The following is a 16,383-nucleotide window of genomic DNA, read 5'->3' as shown; positions in this document are numbered from 1 at the left end:
TAATGGCAACTACTGCTTCAGATCAAAACGAGGAGGATAACTACACGTTACCATGTTGAGTTGTTGTAGGTCCACCCTTCTAAAACAGATTTTGTTCAGCTTCTTAATCCTAACATAGCTGAAAAGATTTTTGAAATTGAATATGGCTCTAAAGCTGACATGACTATGTTTGGGCACACCTTTCATCCTGGGGACGCACTGGTCTGGGGTTAAGTTTTCAGCATGTGGCTCTCTGGCGTGCGTCTTAGAAATGCTGACTGGTTTCCGCGAGCCCTGCTGGTGGAGCGCAGGCACAGATGTTACATCTCTCACCTTGGTTTAGCCAGAGGCATACAAAAAAAGCCTCTTGAGCATTACATCAACTGGCACAGAGAAAAAGCTCAGTAAAAATTTGTTGGATGAAGAAGTAAATGAACAAATGGCATGTATTTTTATGGACCTTACATGAATAAAATCCTCTAAGTGTGTGAGAAAGGGCTTACTTGGAGAAAAGCTATTTGTAAGAAATCAATCGAAATCCACAAAGAGCAAACAGAATGAGTAATTCCAGAGGCACTTTGCAGTAAGTGTTGAAAAGAAGCCACCAAAAGTGAGGAATTCGAAGAAGGCCCCCAAACCTGAAGCCCCCTGGGTGGCTTTCTGTGCCACCTCTCTGACGACTTACTTGTGGTGGTTTGTGCAGTGAGCATAGATCCTTAGTTTGTCCCGGATCACCCGGCCTGGCCGTGGCTTCCTCTGGAGCCCTGCCACGTGCACAGCCAAGACTTTGGGGCCGATCAAGCGCTTGTAAAGCAGAGAGAGCCAGTAGTCCTGAGGAGAACGGAGAGATGGAGAGTCAGGGGAAGACACACATTCAGGTATTGAGTGCACATGACAACAAGTTCTTAGCAGGGGAAACCCTGACCAATGCAGCTAACCCCCTAAACATGACCACCCTGAGGAGGCGCTCACCCGGAGTAGAGAGTGAAGCCAGCACTGTCTAAAGTGGCCTTTCAGCTGACCTAGTGGGGGAATATCAGTGGAAGAGGGGCCTTGAAATTTCAACTTTATTTTCTGATTACTATACTTTCATACTGGTTTATAGCTTCTGTTTAATTATAGGATAGAAGATTTCCAATCATAAGAATTGCCACCAATAAGAGACTCCAGAATGTCATTCTCTGACTATTGTCACTGAGGACGACTAGTGCAGTGCAAGGGAGACAGAGCTCTTCCAGGTCAGAGACCCGAGTCCTGGATTCAAGGGCAGTAACAAAAACAGAAGCATGTTTGCAAACCGTGGTGCTGATTCTGGGTCATCCTCAATAATTCTAAAATAAAACAATAATTTTAAACTAAAAAGAACGTGACTTTTTTTTAACTCTTCCAGGGTCCATTTGGAACTGATTAATAAACATTCAATTTGTAACCCACACAAGTAGTTGAACTTACAAAGCCTATTCATTAACACCTTAATTTGTATGGTATTTGCTATTACTATATTTTTTTGTATTTGATACAAACATAGAATTTGCATTTGCATTATGTAAGTGCTTATCACCTGTTGGAGTAATGGCTTACAATGTAACACAAGACTTCCTCATTGCTGTCAAGGGGCTTCCCCACCACTGCAATTCTGGAACTTAGTGAACATAGTATTCAGTGCCTGCTATTCAAAGTCTTGAAGACATCAACCATGTCTTCTCAGCCTTCATATTTCCAGGAAGAAGCCTCTTAATAATCTTTTTGTTTTCTTGTGTAGCCACCTATAATATCAGCTGCTTAAAAACATCTGATGAGTTGCATGAATCAGAACAAAGTCTCAAAGTCCCTTTGCCACTGGAATAGATCCAGCTCTGCCTTGTGTAGTGGGCTCTACACTTTGCTGGACCTTTTACCTTAATTAACTTTAAGTGGCCTTAAGATGGCTATTAAATATAGTCTCCTGTTATTGAAACTGGCAAATATTTCATCATGTCCGTCATATAGATAAAAAATCTCATTGGTTCCATTGGTTCCATTTGTTCTCACTTGATTACAATGCTGTGTTTTGATTATTACTTTGTGATGTGTTTATCACAATCAGCCATATTTCCAATGAGAGAAATGTCCACCTTTTCTTTACTGATTTGTAATGCATTTTTTAATGTTAGTGGGAAGAATTCTTTTGAATGTACGTAGAGCAAATGTTCTGTCCAAGTTTGTAGTTTGCCTATTATTACTTTTTTATAATTTTTTGACATGAAGAATTTAAACAATTTTTACAGGAAAATATGTCAATCCCTTTTTCTCTCAATTTCTCTCTTTTATTTTTAGAAAGTCCTTCCTCCCACAAAGATCAGATAAATCTTCAATTATATTTTTCTAGTTCTTATTATAATTTTAAATTTTAACCTTTTAGTTCATTGAACAATATTTTAGTGTATTATATCAACTTTATTATTTTCTGAATAATTTACTGGTGTTTCAGCATCATATAGTGAATAATCTATCCCTAAGTCCATCTTTATCACAGACTAAGTTTTATACATGTGGAAATACATAGAAATATAAATAGTATTATATATTATACAGAGTTATTCTATATAATGTATGACTAACTTATATATAATGTCATACATGATACATTTAATTTTAATATATTACATTTACACATGTATTTATAGAATATGTGCATTATATTATATATGTAATACAGATTAAATACATGTAAATCTATGAATATATTATATAATGATATTTTATGAAATGTACATCATGACATACTGATAAGAAATGCTATATATAATTCTGCATCTGGATTTTCTCTTCTCTTCCACTGAATTCTCTACTTCTTTATCAGTTTCACATCAATTTAATGATTAAAATTTACATTTTAATATCTATAGGTTCAAGTCCATTGCATTATTTTTCTTTCTTTGTTCAAATTTTTCTTAATTAGTCATATCCACTTACTTTCCCAAATAAACTATGAAATAACTTTTTACAGTGTTTGATGTTTCAGAGAAGTTTGAAACTAACATAAATTTTATTGTTTGGTTAGTCTGTTCATTTTCTATCTTTTGTGTTCTGCCAGGATGCTCATAGGAGTCACGTTTTTCCCCCTGATATCTGAACTTTTACCAGAAATGTATCAGTCTGGGTTTCTGCATTAGTTTGCTGCTATCTGGGAGTGCTTTTGATAAGCAAGACTAAGGACTTTCTCCAGCCTGTGTGAATGTTCCTTGCACACAGCCTTAGTCTTATTATTTCCTGTTTGCTCTAGCCTCTGTTTCAGGAGTCTGTTAGATCTCCATCCTCAGTTCTGAGCAAGTATCATCTCTTTTCCCAATGTTTTTTAATCTTTCTGTTTTCTCTCTTCAAGAAGAGGTTTCAAATTTGTCCTGCACACTGCATATCTATTTTCTTCAAGATCTTTCCTGTCATTTACTAGTTTCCTTGTAATATTTCCTTATCTCCTTTAGGTTACTTGATTGGCACTCATTTAATATATGTTTCTGTTTTATGTGTACTATGTATAATTTCCATATAAGGAGAATACATGTAACTTACATGACAATTCTGAGTCTGCCTTAAAAGCTAAAGTCATACCCACACTGTTGAATCTAGCTATGGGATTCTTCTCTTCCCCATTTTTGTGCTTTCATTCCATTGGTTCATATTTTAATTTTCTCTTAAATGATATATTATTTAATTTGTTAGCTGTTAAAAAGTGGTATTCATGCTATATGTAATTTTCTATGACTCACATGATGCTTCTAGGATTCTCCAGGTTGTTCCACCTCCTTACAGTTCACTTTTGTATCCTTCATTGTGTGAACGTACTACAACTTATTTATCTATTTTTCTGCTGATGGATGTTTGGGTTGTGTCCAGATTTTTGCTATTATGAACAATGTGGCTTTCAACATTCTTGTTCCTGTCTCCTCCCAAGACACAGGTGAAGAAATCTGGAGAAACATGACTCCAATTGTGATTCGAAAGCAGCGGCAGCCCAGGAACTTGTGTGCTTTGTAGAAATGCAAATTTACAGATTTTATCCCAGACTTACTGAATCAGACTCTCCAGAGGTGGGACCTCCTAGCTGCCTGGCTCTTCAGGTCATTGTGTTGCGTATTAAAGTCAGAGAAGCCCCGTAGCACCATTCTAGAGTAATACCCAAGAGTGGAGTTGCTGTATCCTGTACAGGTATACAGACATTCAACTCTATAGGGTACTGCCAAATTGTTTTCAAAAGTGATTCTAATGATTCCAAAGTATACTTCCTTCAAGCAGGGTCTGAGTTCCCTTTGAGCCACATGCCGACACCTGTTATTTTCACAGTTCATAATTTTTGTCAATATAGGGGGTATGTTAAAAGGTCCCTCTCATATCTAGTTCATAAAAATATTTTATATTTTCTTTGAAAACTTTTAATTTTTTTCATAGTTATATCTTTAATCAATCTAGAATTGATCTGGGATATGGTGTGAGGTAAACATCCAATTTCATATTTTTCCATATGAATAGTCAATTATACCAGCGTCCTTTATAAATGGTCTCTCCTCTCTTCAGTGATCTACATCACCCTCTGCATCATACATCAAACTTCCATATACTCATGGGTTTGTTTCTGGGCTCTCTATCACATCCCATTTTTCTGTTCTGCACCAATAACTCTCTGTTTTAATTGCCATTGTTTTATATGTGTCTTGAAATCTCATAGAGGAAGTCCTCCTGTCTTATTCTTCAGTAATGGCTTTGCTAATCTTAGGCCTTTACTCAGTCGTAGACATTTCAGAATCAGATTATCAAGTACCTAAACAAAATCTACCGTGACTTTGGAATTTCATTGAATTTACAGATTAAATGAAGAGAATTTATATTTTTAATAATATTGAGTCTTCTTACCAATTCATATAAAAGGAACTAAAAAAACCTATTCAGGGATCTTTCTTCCCTCCTTCCCTCTGTCCCTTTTTCTTCCTCTTTCCTTTCTTTGGAAGTGAAAGTTCATAATCATGTAGTTTTCTTTCTATCAAGAAAGTATCCTAGCTCTTTTATAATGAAAGCAAATCTTGAAAGAAGAAAATATGGGAAACTTTGCAATTCAGAGACTGAAATCAGAACACATTTTATGTTTAGAAATTTCTATTCACCATTTAGTAGTAAGCATAGCAATAAAGAAAATACGGTATTAAGCCCCCAAGTTTTCTGTTGTTGGATTCACTGATTTTCCAATTCTAGAGAAAGCCCATCCAAAGTGCTTTTACATCCTTTTCCCTCTGCCCATCCTTTTGGTACTATATGAAAATGATTTGTGACAGATTGCTTCCCTTCCACTCAGTGGACACAAAACCTTCATTTCCCTTTCCCTTTCCTACCCCCTCCCAGAATTCAAGGACAGTGTGTTCACATGAAGCACGGCATCCAGGGGTCGTCAAACTTTTTATAAAAACCGCCCACTTTTGCAGTGCTGGTAGACCTGGTCCCTACCGCCCACTAGTGGGCGGTACAGCTTTCATGGTGGGCCAATCGCAGCGCTGTTTGGTTGTGCGGTATATCCGTTCACTTTTAGGTCAGATATGTTGTTTAAGCACACATACATCTGTAATAAAATTGTGCGTTTAAGCCTATAAGCAATATGTTGACAAACATGAAATCTGGGATGACAGTTCCCTTAAGAGGAGCAAGAGAAAGTAGGAAAATAGGAGATGAGAGAATTTACATTTTGGTGGGCATTATCAGCAATGTTTTAGTTTTGGGGTTGGGTGGTGGATTCACAGGTGCTGGTTATATTATTTTTGCTTAAAAATAACATGTAGGCATAAATACTCTTTTGAATGTCAAATAATATATTTAAAAAGATAGTAAAGAGTAATTATGACTGCATTTGTTAATCAGAGCTTCCTGTCTGAAGATGACATTATCAATTGCCCCATAGATGACATCTCTTTGAATTGTTTTACCCAAAGAGAGATGGACTTATGGTGACTTCCTTTTAGTTTGTCATCTCTCCCCTCAGGGGAATGGTGGATTGTGGTTGGTAAGTCAGTTGATGGTAGGTTAAAACCCAGGTGAGTGTAAAATTTTCATGTTTACTGAGCTCTGTGCACCATTTGTGGTCTCCTCTCTCACCTGTGTTCTTTTCTCAATATCTGATTTAACATCCTCCTCCTCCTTCTTCTAAAATCTCCATCCTCCTTTTCTTTATCCTTATTTCTCCCTCATATAAATGAGCTCTTAGCTGACTCAAATTGTATTTCCTTCCTCCCTCCCTCCCTGCTTCGGTCCCTCCCTCTTTCTCCTTTCTATTTTATTTTACTATGAATATGTGTCATTTATATAATCATAAATAATTAAACAAGTAATATATTTTCTAAATATCTTTTAAGAAAATAACATGCAAAAGCAGAAAAAATGTCATTATGAATAGAACAGATAGTTAAGAAAAAAAGAATGCACACACCTCTCTAACAGTATGAAAAAGGACATTGTGTGAAAGATGGAATACAGTGAGAAGTTTTCAGACAATAAGCATCATCAGGAAGGAAGGCATACAATGGCTTTTTATGTCAATAATAAAATAATTCACAGCGAAGAATGCGTTGCAATTTTCAAGGGACAAAGAGAGACACAAAAGACATTCTTTAAATGTATCAGACATGAGAAGAGATTGAAGGAAAATAGTGTCCATTTATTACTTGGAGAGGGGAAACTAATAACACATGACACTGAGAAGACAGAGGTTTTAAATCTTTTCTTCTTCTTGAGTATTTGTCAAAAAGTCAATTGTCTGAAAGCTAGACAGTGCGGTATATGGAGTAAGTAGAACCAAAATTAATGGGAAAAGAGAAAGGAGCTGACAGAGGGTTGCAGAATTTACTGGATTAATCGCTGAGCCACGTGTTCCTCGAGGACTAAAATTATTTACCCATTCCTACAGCCCCTGCCTAGTGGAGTGCCTGGCCTATAGCAGGTGCTAGAATTCAGTTATGAAATACGGACTGTGTTTAAGGCTCTGTGCTAGGCGGCATTGGGGATAAGGTGGTGAATAAGGCACATACAGTTCTTGCCATCATGAAGAAAAGAGTCCTTAAACCAATGAGTTAGGCAATTAATTAATTTTAATAGTACTAATGGTAATGGGTGGAATCTTTGAGATCATAGAATAGAAGATATGACCCAGTCTGGGGGTAGGGGACAGTCAGGGAAGGAGTCCCTCAAAGAGTGACATTTAAGATTTGAGGAAAAGACGGGAGGGAACAGGAAGTGTGTTGGGCAAGAGAAAGAACTCGCGCAAAGGCCCTGACATGGGAAGGTGTTTGGAATGTTTAAGAATTGGAAAGCGGACCAATTCAGCTTAGAGCTCAGCAACTGAACACAAGATGAGGACAGTAGGGCCAGGTTGATAATAGACCTCAGGGTTTTAGAATGTCTTAAAATAAATGGGGAGCCACTTCAGAATTTTCAGAGATAAAGTGACATTCAATTTACATTTAGCAAACTGACTTTCGCAGCTGTGCAGAAAATGGATTGAAGAAAACTATTTAGGAAGTTAGTAGGAAGATGATGATAGTTTGATTAAGGTGAGGAAATTAAATTAGAAAGAAGACAAGAGATTTGAGAAATATTTAGGAGATAAAATTGATTGGACATGGTGATTGACTAGATATAGAGATTGGGCATTAAACAGGATTCATAGCATTTAAAATGTTCAAATCCTTAATTCCAGAGGATGGGATGGCTTCTGGCAGCACAACAAGGACTGTATTTCCCTTCTGTCCTCAACATCCCCTCTTCCCAACCCAACCCCCAGCCCACAAAAGATCAGTGACATCAGGTTCTGCCAGGATAAATAAAGAACATACCTAAAAGAAAACAGAATCAAACAGCAGCGTAGTAATAACTAACAAATGTGCATTGGTAAATCTCTCCTAACGTGTCCCCGAACTTTAGTTCTGAAGTTTCATTTTGTCATTTTTAGTACGTATGAATTCAGTGCCTATTTTTGAAACGTTTTGTCTTTATACACTTACCACACTCATTATTTCTCATGTTTGCTGTTTCCCCTAATCTAAGAGCTGGCGGGCGGCCCTTGGTTGAGAAAGCCAGGCTCTGCCCTCCCTCAGCTGCACCCCTCTCCACGGGGTAAGAAGTCCACAGAGCCAAGGACCTCTGCCTCTTTGCAGATCATGTCCTGCGTCCCCATGAGCTCAGAATTCTCTGCTCAGATACTCCCTCACTTGTTGCTAGAACCTGTGTGGACTTGACCTGGAGTCTGACTTCCTTTGAGTGGGCTGTAGCTCTGGACTTTGCACCACTAGTCTGGAAAGGTGACAAGGGGACACTACTTATGGAGGTGTGAGCAGGTTGGGGCTTGCCAACTAGGTTTTCATGCTGCATGGCCAAAAAACCCTTGATACATTATACTACAGAGCTAGGGGTGGGAAGGGGGTGTTTCGCTATGACCCTAGGCTCTGATCAACCCAGCGAGAGCTGTGAATACATTCTCTCATTCTATAGGCATCTTATGAGCACACATTAGTGGTATGCAAGGCATTATGTTCAGCCTATGTGACACAAAGATGAACAAGACATCTTCCTGTCCTCAAGGAACTTAGGGGCCAAGATACATGTAAACAACTCTTTGTAAAATGAAGCTCACTAAAGTAAACACCACATGAGCAGGAACCACTTATACTTTGGGAATTCAGAAGAAGAAACAATCAATTATGACTGGGGGATTGGAGAATGCTTCACAGAAACAAAAAAGGAGAAATAATTTGTTTACAGTTGAAAGATATATACTCAAACCCTAGGAAGTTATTATATCCAAACTTCAGTTTCTTCATAGGGCTTTAATGAGATAATACACCTGGAAACATCCATCATAGTGCCTGATATATAAAGTTATTTAATACATGTTGCTTATTCTTCTCTTTATTCCTTAAAAGAGTGTTTTAGCCTCATGAAGATAGTAATGCCCACAGTTATGCTTCAAGTTACCCGGAAACATAAACTTAACTGGTGTGTGCATCTGCATGTATGCATGATTTGGAAAGTTTAATAATTGTTGGAAGGGAGCTGAGATCAGGGCTTAACTTTGGATCCCTAGTGCTTGTGAATGAGAATACTGGTATTCAGGAAGTGTTCTTTGATTGAATAAATGATCAAATAAAGATTCATCTCCCGATGCCGACGGAAGGGGCTCCAGAACTGGATGAGAGTGAAATAAATGATAACTGTGGAAGGTTTGAAGGCTATGGTCTTCCTGAGCACTGGCAGGCCTTACTGCAGGTGCCTAAACTTGTTTAATTTCACTCTTTTCTGTTTGCGGGAAATATACATGTACTTTGAAGTCATGTCACCAAAAAGGACAATTTTTCTTTCATAGACTCTGACTTCTAAAGTTACAAGAACCTGGTTAACTCTAGTGGGTACAGATGCTATACCATTAGCCACTCTCCATCTAGATGTCGGACCTTAGAGAGCCACAGGGAAATGAAGTGGAACGTGACCGTGCGTTTCTGCACCGGATGTGGCGGTGTGCCTGAGCTCACATGTAAGGGAGGGAACTCAACTGCTCTGCACAGATAGAGAGCTGCACCCCCAAAATTTCCATGTGACCACAGCATCTTTGGAAATACTAAAAGCTACAGGATGCCTTGCTGTACTTTCTATAGGGAATGAAGTCTTCTCATTCCCATTGTTTGACTACTTTACTTAAAACTTTCAAATGGGCCCTGGCTGGTTGGCTCAGCGGTAGAGTGTCGGCCTGGCGTGCGGGGGACCCGGGTTTGATTCTCGGCCAGGGCACATAGGAGAAGCGCCCATTTGCTTCTCCACCCCCCCCCACCTCCTTCCTCTCTGTCTCTCTCTTCCCCTCCGGCAGCCAAGGCTCCATTGGAGAGAAGATGGCCCGGGTGCTGGGGATGGCTCCTTGGCCTCTGCCCCAGGCGCTAGAGTGGCTCTGGTCGCGGCAGAGCGACGCCCCGGAGGGGCAGAGCATCGCCCCCTGGTGGGCAGAGCATCGCCCCTGGTGGGCGTGCCGGGTGGATCCCGGTCGGGCACATGCAGGAGTCTGTCTGACTGTCTCTCCCCGTTTCCAGCTTCAGAAAAATACAAAAAAACAAACAAAAACAAAACAAACAAACAAACAAAAAAAACTGTCAAATGGCTTCCTATTGCTCAAATGAAAGAAACCTGAGATCAATGGTTTTAATCCAAATTAGGCCCTGAACACCTTGCCTTTCATGCTCAAGGACACAGATTCTTTCCCTCCCACCTCCCAGATTTCCTTTCCTCCCAGGCAAGAACCTCTTGCTTCTCTAATTACTTCCCACTCTGATCCCACACACACCTCTCCAACATGCTTGTGTGTACACACACACACACACACACACACACACACACACACACTTAACTCTCATCTCAGATGCTACCTTTAGGGTCTCTTTCCCAGCGATGGCTTGCTGGACTGCCACCATCCTCTGCTTGAGCTAAATCACATTTTTGTGGTATGTGTTCTCAGAGAAGCATCTCTTTCTCTTAGGACGCTTGATTTAGTCTGCGTTTGCACATTTATTGGTAGGGTTTCTGATTCATATGTCTCTTCCCTTCTAGAGTATGAATGTCATGACGTGGGACTGTGTTTTCTCACTAGTGTATTCCCAGAACCCAACACAGCACCTATTTTCCCTTTGGCCTGGCCCCTGTCCCTAGATGGACTTTAGGCGACCTACCTGAAATAAAAAAGTGCCCTGGCCGGTTGGCTCAGCGGTAGAGCCTCGGCCTGGCTTGCGGGGGACCTGGGTTCGATTCCCGGACAGGGCACATAGGAGAAGCACCTATTTGCTTCTCCACCCCCCCCTCCTTCCTCTCTGTCTCTCTCTTCCCCTCCCGCAGCCAAGGCTCCATTGGAGCAAAGATGGCCCAGGCGCTGGGGATGGCTCCTTGGCCTCTGCTCCAGGCACTAGAGTGGCTCTGGTCGCAGCAGAGCGACACCCCGGAGGGGCAGAGCATCGCCCCCTGGTGGGCAGAGCATCGCCCCCTGGTGGGCGTGCCGGGTGGATCCCGGTTGGGCGCATGCGGGAGTCTGTCTGACTGTCTCTCCCCGTTTACAGCTTCAGAAAAATACAAAAAAAAAAAAAAAAAGTTACAGAGTTTTTCTGTACTCAGCCCCATCAATCCCAGACCTAAGCAAACGTGGAGAGGTGACGGCTCAGCTGGGGTTCCGTGGAGCAGCCAGTGAGGAACTTCCAGTCAATACAATGGGATAACGCCCAGAGAACTGAGTGAAATTGCAGCCCATGAAGCCCCCAGCCTAGAAATGCAGGCCAAAGTGTCATCACACAAAAGGCACCAGAAATACTGGTGCATGAGGTCAGGATTCCAGACACATTGCAAGTACAAGCAGTCACAAGCTTGCACAAAGAATCTAAAAGGCTTGCCTTCATTTGCTCACCGGGACAAGGTAGGTGACGTTGTCTGGCTTCAAAATGCCAGGGGCAGAATTGAGGTGTGTTGTAAAAAAATGCCAAGCTATAAGGTTTTAATGAGAGTTATTTTTGGAAAAAAATGCATTTAAACTATTCTTGTTCAACAATTTGGATAGTCAAATCATGATGGGCTAGCATGCCGATGAAACATTTCTTAGTTTAGTATCAAGAACGGATTGCCAGATGGTGTGGGCACTGTGGGGAAGCCGGGCAGCAACCACAGAAAGTTAAACAGACTCGCCGTGCGATCCAGCAATTCCGCTCCTGGTATATACCCTAAAGCAGTGGTCCCCAACCCCCGGGCCGTGGACCAGTACCGGTCCGTGGGCCATTTGGTACCAGTCCGCAGAAAAGAATAAGTAACTTACATTATTTCCGTTTTATTTATATTTAAGTCTGAATGATGTTTTATTTTTTAAAAGTGACCAGATTCCCTCTGTTACATCCGTCTAAGACTCATTCTTGATGCTTGTCTCGGTCACGTGATACCTTTATCCGTCTCACCCTAAAGGCCTGTCCGTGAAAATATTTTCTGACATTAAACCGGTCTGTGGCCCAAAAAAGGTTGGAGACCACTGCCCTAAAGAATTTAAAGCAGGAAGTCCAAGAGCAGCACAGCATATTCACAATAGCCAAAAGGCGGAAACAATCCAGGTTGTTATCTGTCTCTACCTTCAGTTCCTGCTTATATTTGGTTTTACTCAAGTTCCTGATACAGAGCTCCAAAGTCCCTTGGAACTTCCTGGATAACAGGAGTAGCTCTTGTTCTAATGAGGCTCCTCTTTGTTGAGTTCCTGGGTCAGGACTGCTCCTCAGAAAGACAATGCATGATTAGAAGCTTGGGACTTTCAGCCCCACCTGCTTTATTCTTTTTTCTTTTCTTTTTTTTGTATTTTTCTGAAGCTGGAAACGGGGAGAGACAGACAGACTCCCGCATGCGCCCGACCAGGATCCACCCGGCACGCCCACCAGGGGGCGATGCTCTGCCCCTCCGGGGCATCGCTCTGCTGCGACCAGAGCCACTCTAGCGCCTGGGGCAGAGGCCAAGGAGCCATCCCCAGCGCCCAGGCCATCTTTGCTCCAATGGAGCCTTGGCTGCAGGAGGGGAAGAGAGAGACAGAGAGGAAGGAGGGGGGGTGGAGAAGCAGATGGGCGCTTCTCCTATGTGCCCTGGCCGGGAATCGAACCCGGGTCCCCTGCACACCAGGCCGACGCTCTACCGCTGAGCCAACCGGCCAGGGCTGCTTTATTCTTTAAAGCGGAGAAAGGCCCTGGAAATTGAGTTAATAATGGATTGTGGCTACATAAGATAGCCTCCATAAAAACTGCAAAAGTACCAGATTTGGAGAGCTTTTGGGTTGGTGAACACAGTCATGTGTGAGGAGGGTGGTGCCCCCCAACTCCACAGAGACAGAGCTCCTGTGCCTAGGACTCTGCTGGACCTCACCTTGTGTATCTCTCTATCTGGCTATTCATTTGTATCCTTCATCATACCCTTTCTTATATAACAAATCAGTAAACTGAAATAAGTGTTTCCCTGGGTTCTGTGAGCTATTCCAGTGAATTATCACACCTGAGAAGGGAGTGCTGGGAACCCCCATCTATAGCAGGTAGTTGGTTGGAAGTGCAAAAGTGGGCGCAGTGTTGTGGCACTGAGCCCACAACTATGGGACCTGACACTATCTCCAGGCAAATAGCGACAGAACTAAATTGAATTGTAGGACACCCAGCTGGTGTTGGATAGTTGGTTGGTAAAGGAAAAAACCCACACATCTGGTGTTAGCAGTGTTGTGACTGAGCCCACAACTATGGGATCTGACACTATCTCCAGGCAAATAGCGACAGAACTAAATTGAGTTGTAGGACACCCAGCTGGTGTTGGATAGTTGGTTGGTATAGGAAAAAACCCACACATCTGGTGTTAGCAGTGTTGTGACTGAGCCCACAACTATGGGACCTGACACTATCTCCAGGCAAATAGCGACAGAACTAAATTGAGTTGTAGGACACCCAGCTGGTGTTGGATAGTTGGTTGGTATAGGAAAAAACCCACACATCTGGTGTTAGCAGTGTTGTGACTGAGCCCACAACTATGGGATCTGACACTATCTCCAGGCAAATAGCGACAGAACTAAATTGAATTGTAGGACACCCAGCTGGTGTTGGATAGTTGGTTGGTAAAGGAAAAAACCCATACATCTGGTATTAGCAGTGTTGTGAGTGTGGCAATAGTGTAAGAGTAAAGGAAAAAACAATGAGTTTTCTTAGATTCCTGGTTCCAGGCACAGTTTTTATCCGGGATGCAGGGAAATATACTAGGGACATTTCCTTCTCTAGAATCCCAGGCACCTAGGAGAGAGTCTACCATTTGTCTGATTCTAAAACCACGGGCAGGGCCTTTCAGTCTCAGCACTGTGGGTAGCTCGGGCCTGACAGCACTCTGCTGTGGCTGGCTGTCCTATGCATTGTAAGATATTTAGCAGCGTCCCTAGCCTGCAACTACCAGATGCCAGTAGGTCTCCCTCCCCCCAGTTGTGACAACTAAATATGTCTCCAGACGTGGCCAAATCTCCCCTGGGGGTCAAAATTACCTCTCCTTATTCGGCAAACCACTGACTTAGAGTGGGGCAAGTGGTAATAACCGATGGCTCACTCTTCCACATGTCATAGAGCACCTCACAAATATACATGTGGACATACGTGTTTTGTTGATTTATGTGAGGTGGAAATAAAGAATATCCCATTAACCTAACATCTTATCTTTGATGGTGATATGTAAGAATGTCTGCCATCTTGTTAATGATTATTTAAGAACTTTCCTTCCAGTCACCTCAGTCAACTCAACTAATGTCTCTGAGCACAGAAAATGTGTATGACAATCTTTGCTTTTGACATGGAACCGGCTCCCTGGATCATTGTGGATTTCTGGACACTTGTGTATGCTCCTAGCAGAGGCAGAAAAGCATGGGTTTTGGAGTTAAAACTCACTGATCTGGCCTGACTGGTGGTGGTGAAGTGGATAGAGCATCAATCAAGGATGCTGAAGACCCAGGTTCAAAACCCTGAGGCTACAGGCTTCAGCATGGGCTCATCCGGCTTGAATGCGAGGTTGCTGGCTTGAGCCTAAAGGTCACTGGCTTGAAGCACAAGGTCGCTGGCTTGAGCCCAAAGGTCACTGGCTTGAAGCCCAAGGTTGCTGGCTTGAGCAAGGGGTCACTGGCTCAGCTTGAGCTCTCCAGTCAAGGCACATATGAGAAGCAAGCAATGAACAGCTAAAGTACAGCAATTATGAGTTGATGCTTCTCATCTCTTTCCCTGCCTGTCTCCCTCTCCCTCCCTCTCTCACATGCATGCTGGCATGCGCACGCACACACACACACACACACACACACACACTCATTTATCTTAGAGTCAGACAACTGCTCTAAGCCTCAAGTTCCTCAGCTGTAAAGACCTACTTTGCTTGAATATGGTGACCATGAAGTGAGACCTGGTAAATGCCTGGCCCTAAAAATCCTGGTCAATAGAACCAATTCCTGCTCAAAATTGTTTTCTTCCTTTGGTGTTTGAATATCACCCAAGAAGTAGGAGAAAGGGAAAGCTTCCCTCCCAGTGTCTAGTGCCCAAGAATATTCCTTCAGCTCTTCACAGTGCAGGCAGGTGGCAAAGTCAAGCTGCAATGATCAGGGAAGTCTCTTGAATAGGACTTAAAGCTTCCCCTGGAGTTGTCTGGAAATAACTCGGGAGGCAGTCAGTAAGGACTGGCTTGAGTGGGTAGAGCTTTGTCAAGGCGAGTCCTCACAGGCTGGGGGGACTGTGGGCACACAGGCTTTGTTTCACTCAGGAGGCTTCTTCAACGACCTTTGCAAATTATATGTGGATGACAGTAACTGAAGTTAGACAGGTTGAGATACACTTTACCACCTCCAGGGTGAGACTACCATAGTGGACAAGTTACTTTCCCTCTAAGCCTCAGAATTGTCATCCATAAAATAGGATAGCACTATGCCTACTACATGAGGTTGTTGTGGGAATTAACAAGGGATTAAAGAAAAGGGAGACACTGAGAAATATCAGCTGAAATAACTATTAACAATCATCTGTAAATGCCTGCACTTACATGTATTATAGCTGAATACATTAAAAGGATGAACAATGAGGCAAACAAGATCCAAGGTAGATAAGACAGAACTCCAACAACTAATCAATTAAAAGAGAACAAGCAGAGGATAGAGTATATATGGGAGAAAATGCAAGAACAAGATAGAAAGAAAAAGTAGGTAAAAAGACAAAGTTAGAAATGGATAGTGGTACTTTTACTTTTATGTAAAAGCAGTTACACGGTGCAACAAAGTCTTAGAGAATCAGGCTAGGGCCAGGGCCAGAGCCAGGGCCGGGGGAGGGTCCTGACTTCAACAGAAGTGAGTGGATAAAGACTGGAAGAACTTTTTGTCTACATATCATCATCATCATAAGTCATCATTTGCTGAGCACCGGGGGTGCACTGAAAAAAACGAAATAACCAAGACGGTCTCACATTTTGTTCTGTTTTGTTTTTGTTTTTTTACAGAGACAGAGAGAGAGAGTCAGAGAGAGGGATAGAAAGGGACAGACAGGAATGGAGAGAGATGAGAAGCATCAATCATCAGTTTTTCATTGCAACACCTTAGTTGTTCATTGATTGCTTTCTCATATGTGCCTTGACCGTGGGCTTTCAGCAGACCGAGTAACCCCTTGCTCGAGCCAACGACCTTGGGTCCAAGCTGGTGAGCCTTGCTCAAACCAGATGAGCCCGCACTCAAGCTGGCGACCTCGGGGTCTCGAACCTGGGTCCTCTGCATCCCAGTCTGATGCTCTATCCACTGCGCCACCGCCTGGTCAAACCGGTCTCACATTTTGAAGAGCTCATAGTTTAGTTGACCAA

General features: G+C 42.2%; 1 protein-coding gene across 2 annotated transcripts in view; it reads right to left on the bottom strand.

Moving 5' to 3' along the window:
• HPSE2 (heparanase 2 (inactive)) overlaps positions 1 to 16,383 on the bottom strand; it is a 773,696-nt gene that overhangs the window by 30,094 nt on the left and 727,219 nt on the right. For both annotated transcript variants that reach the window (XM_066354936.1, XM_066354937.1), the window contains one exon: positions 665 to 810. In XM_066354936.1, coding sequence (XP_066211033.1) covers positions 665 to 810 — 146 coding nt within the window. The remainder of the gene's footprint in view (positions 1 to 664; positions 811 to 16,383) is intronic.

Source organism: Saccopteryx leptura, chromosome 13 (assembly GCF_036850995.1).
Source record: "Saccopteryx leptura isolate mSacLep1 chromosome 13, mSacLep1_pri_phased_curated, whole genome shotgun sequence".
Lineage (NCBI taxonomy): Eukaryota > Metazoa > Chordata > Mammalia > Chiroptera > Emballonuridae > Saccopteryx > Saccopteryx leptura.
Note: the sequence above shows the minus strand (reverse complement) of the source record. Positions and strands in the feature narration are given on the sequence as shown.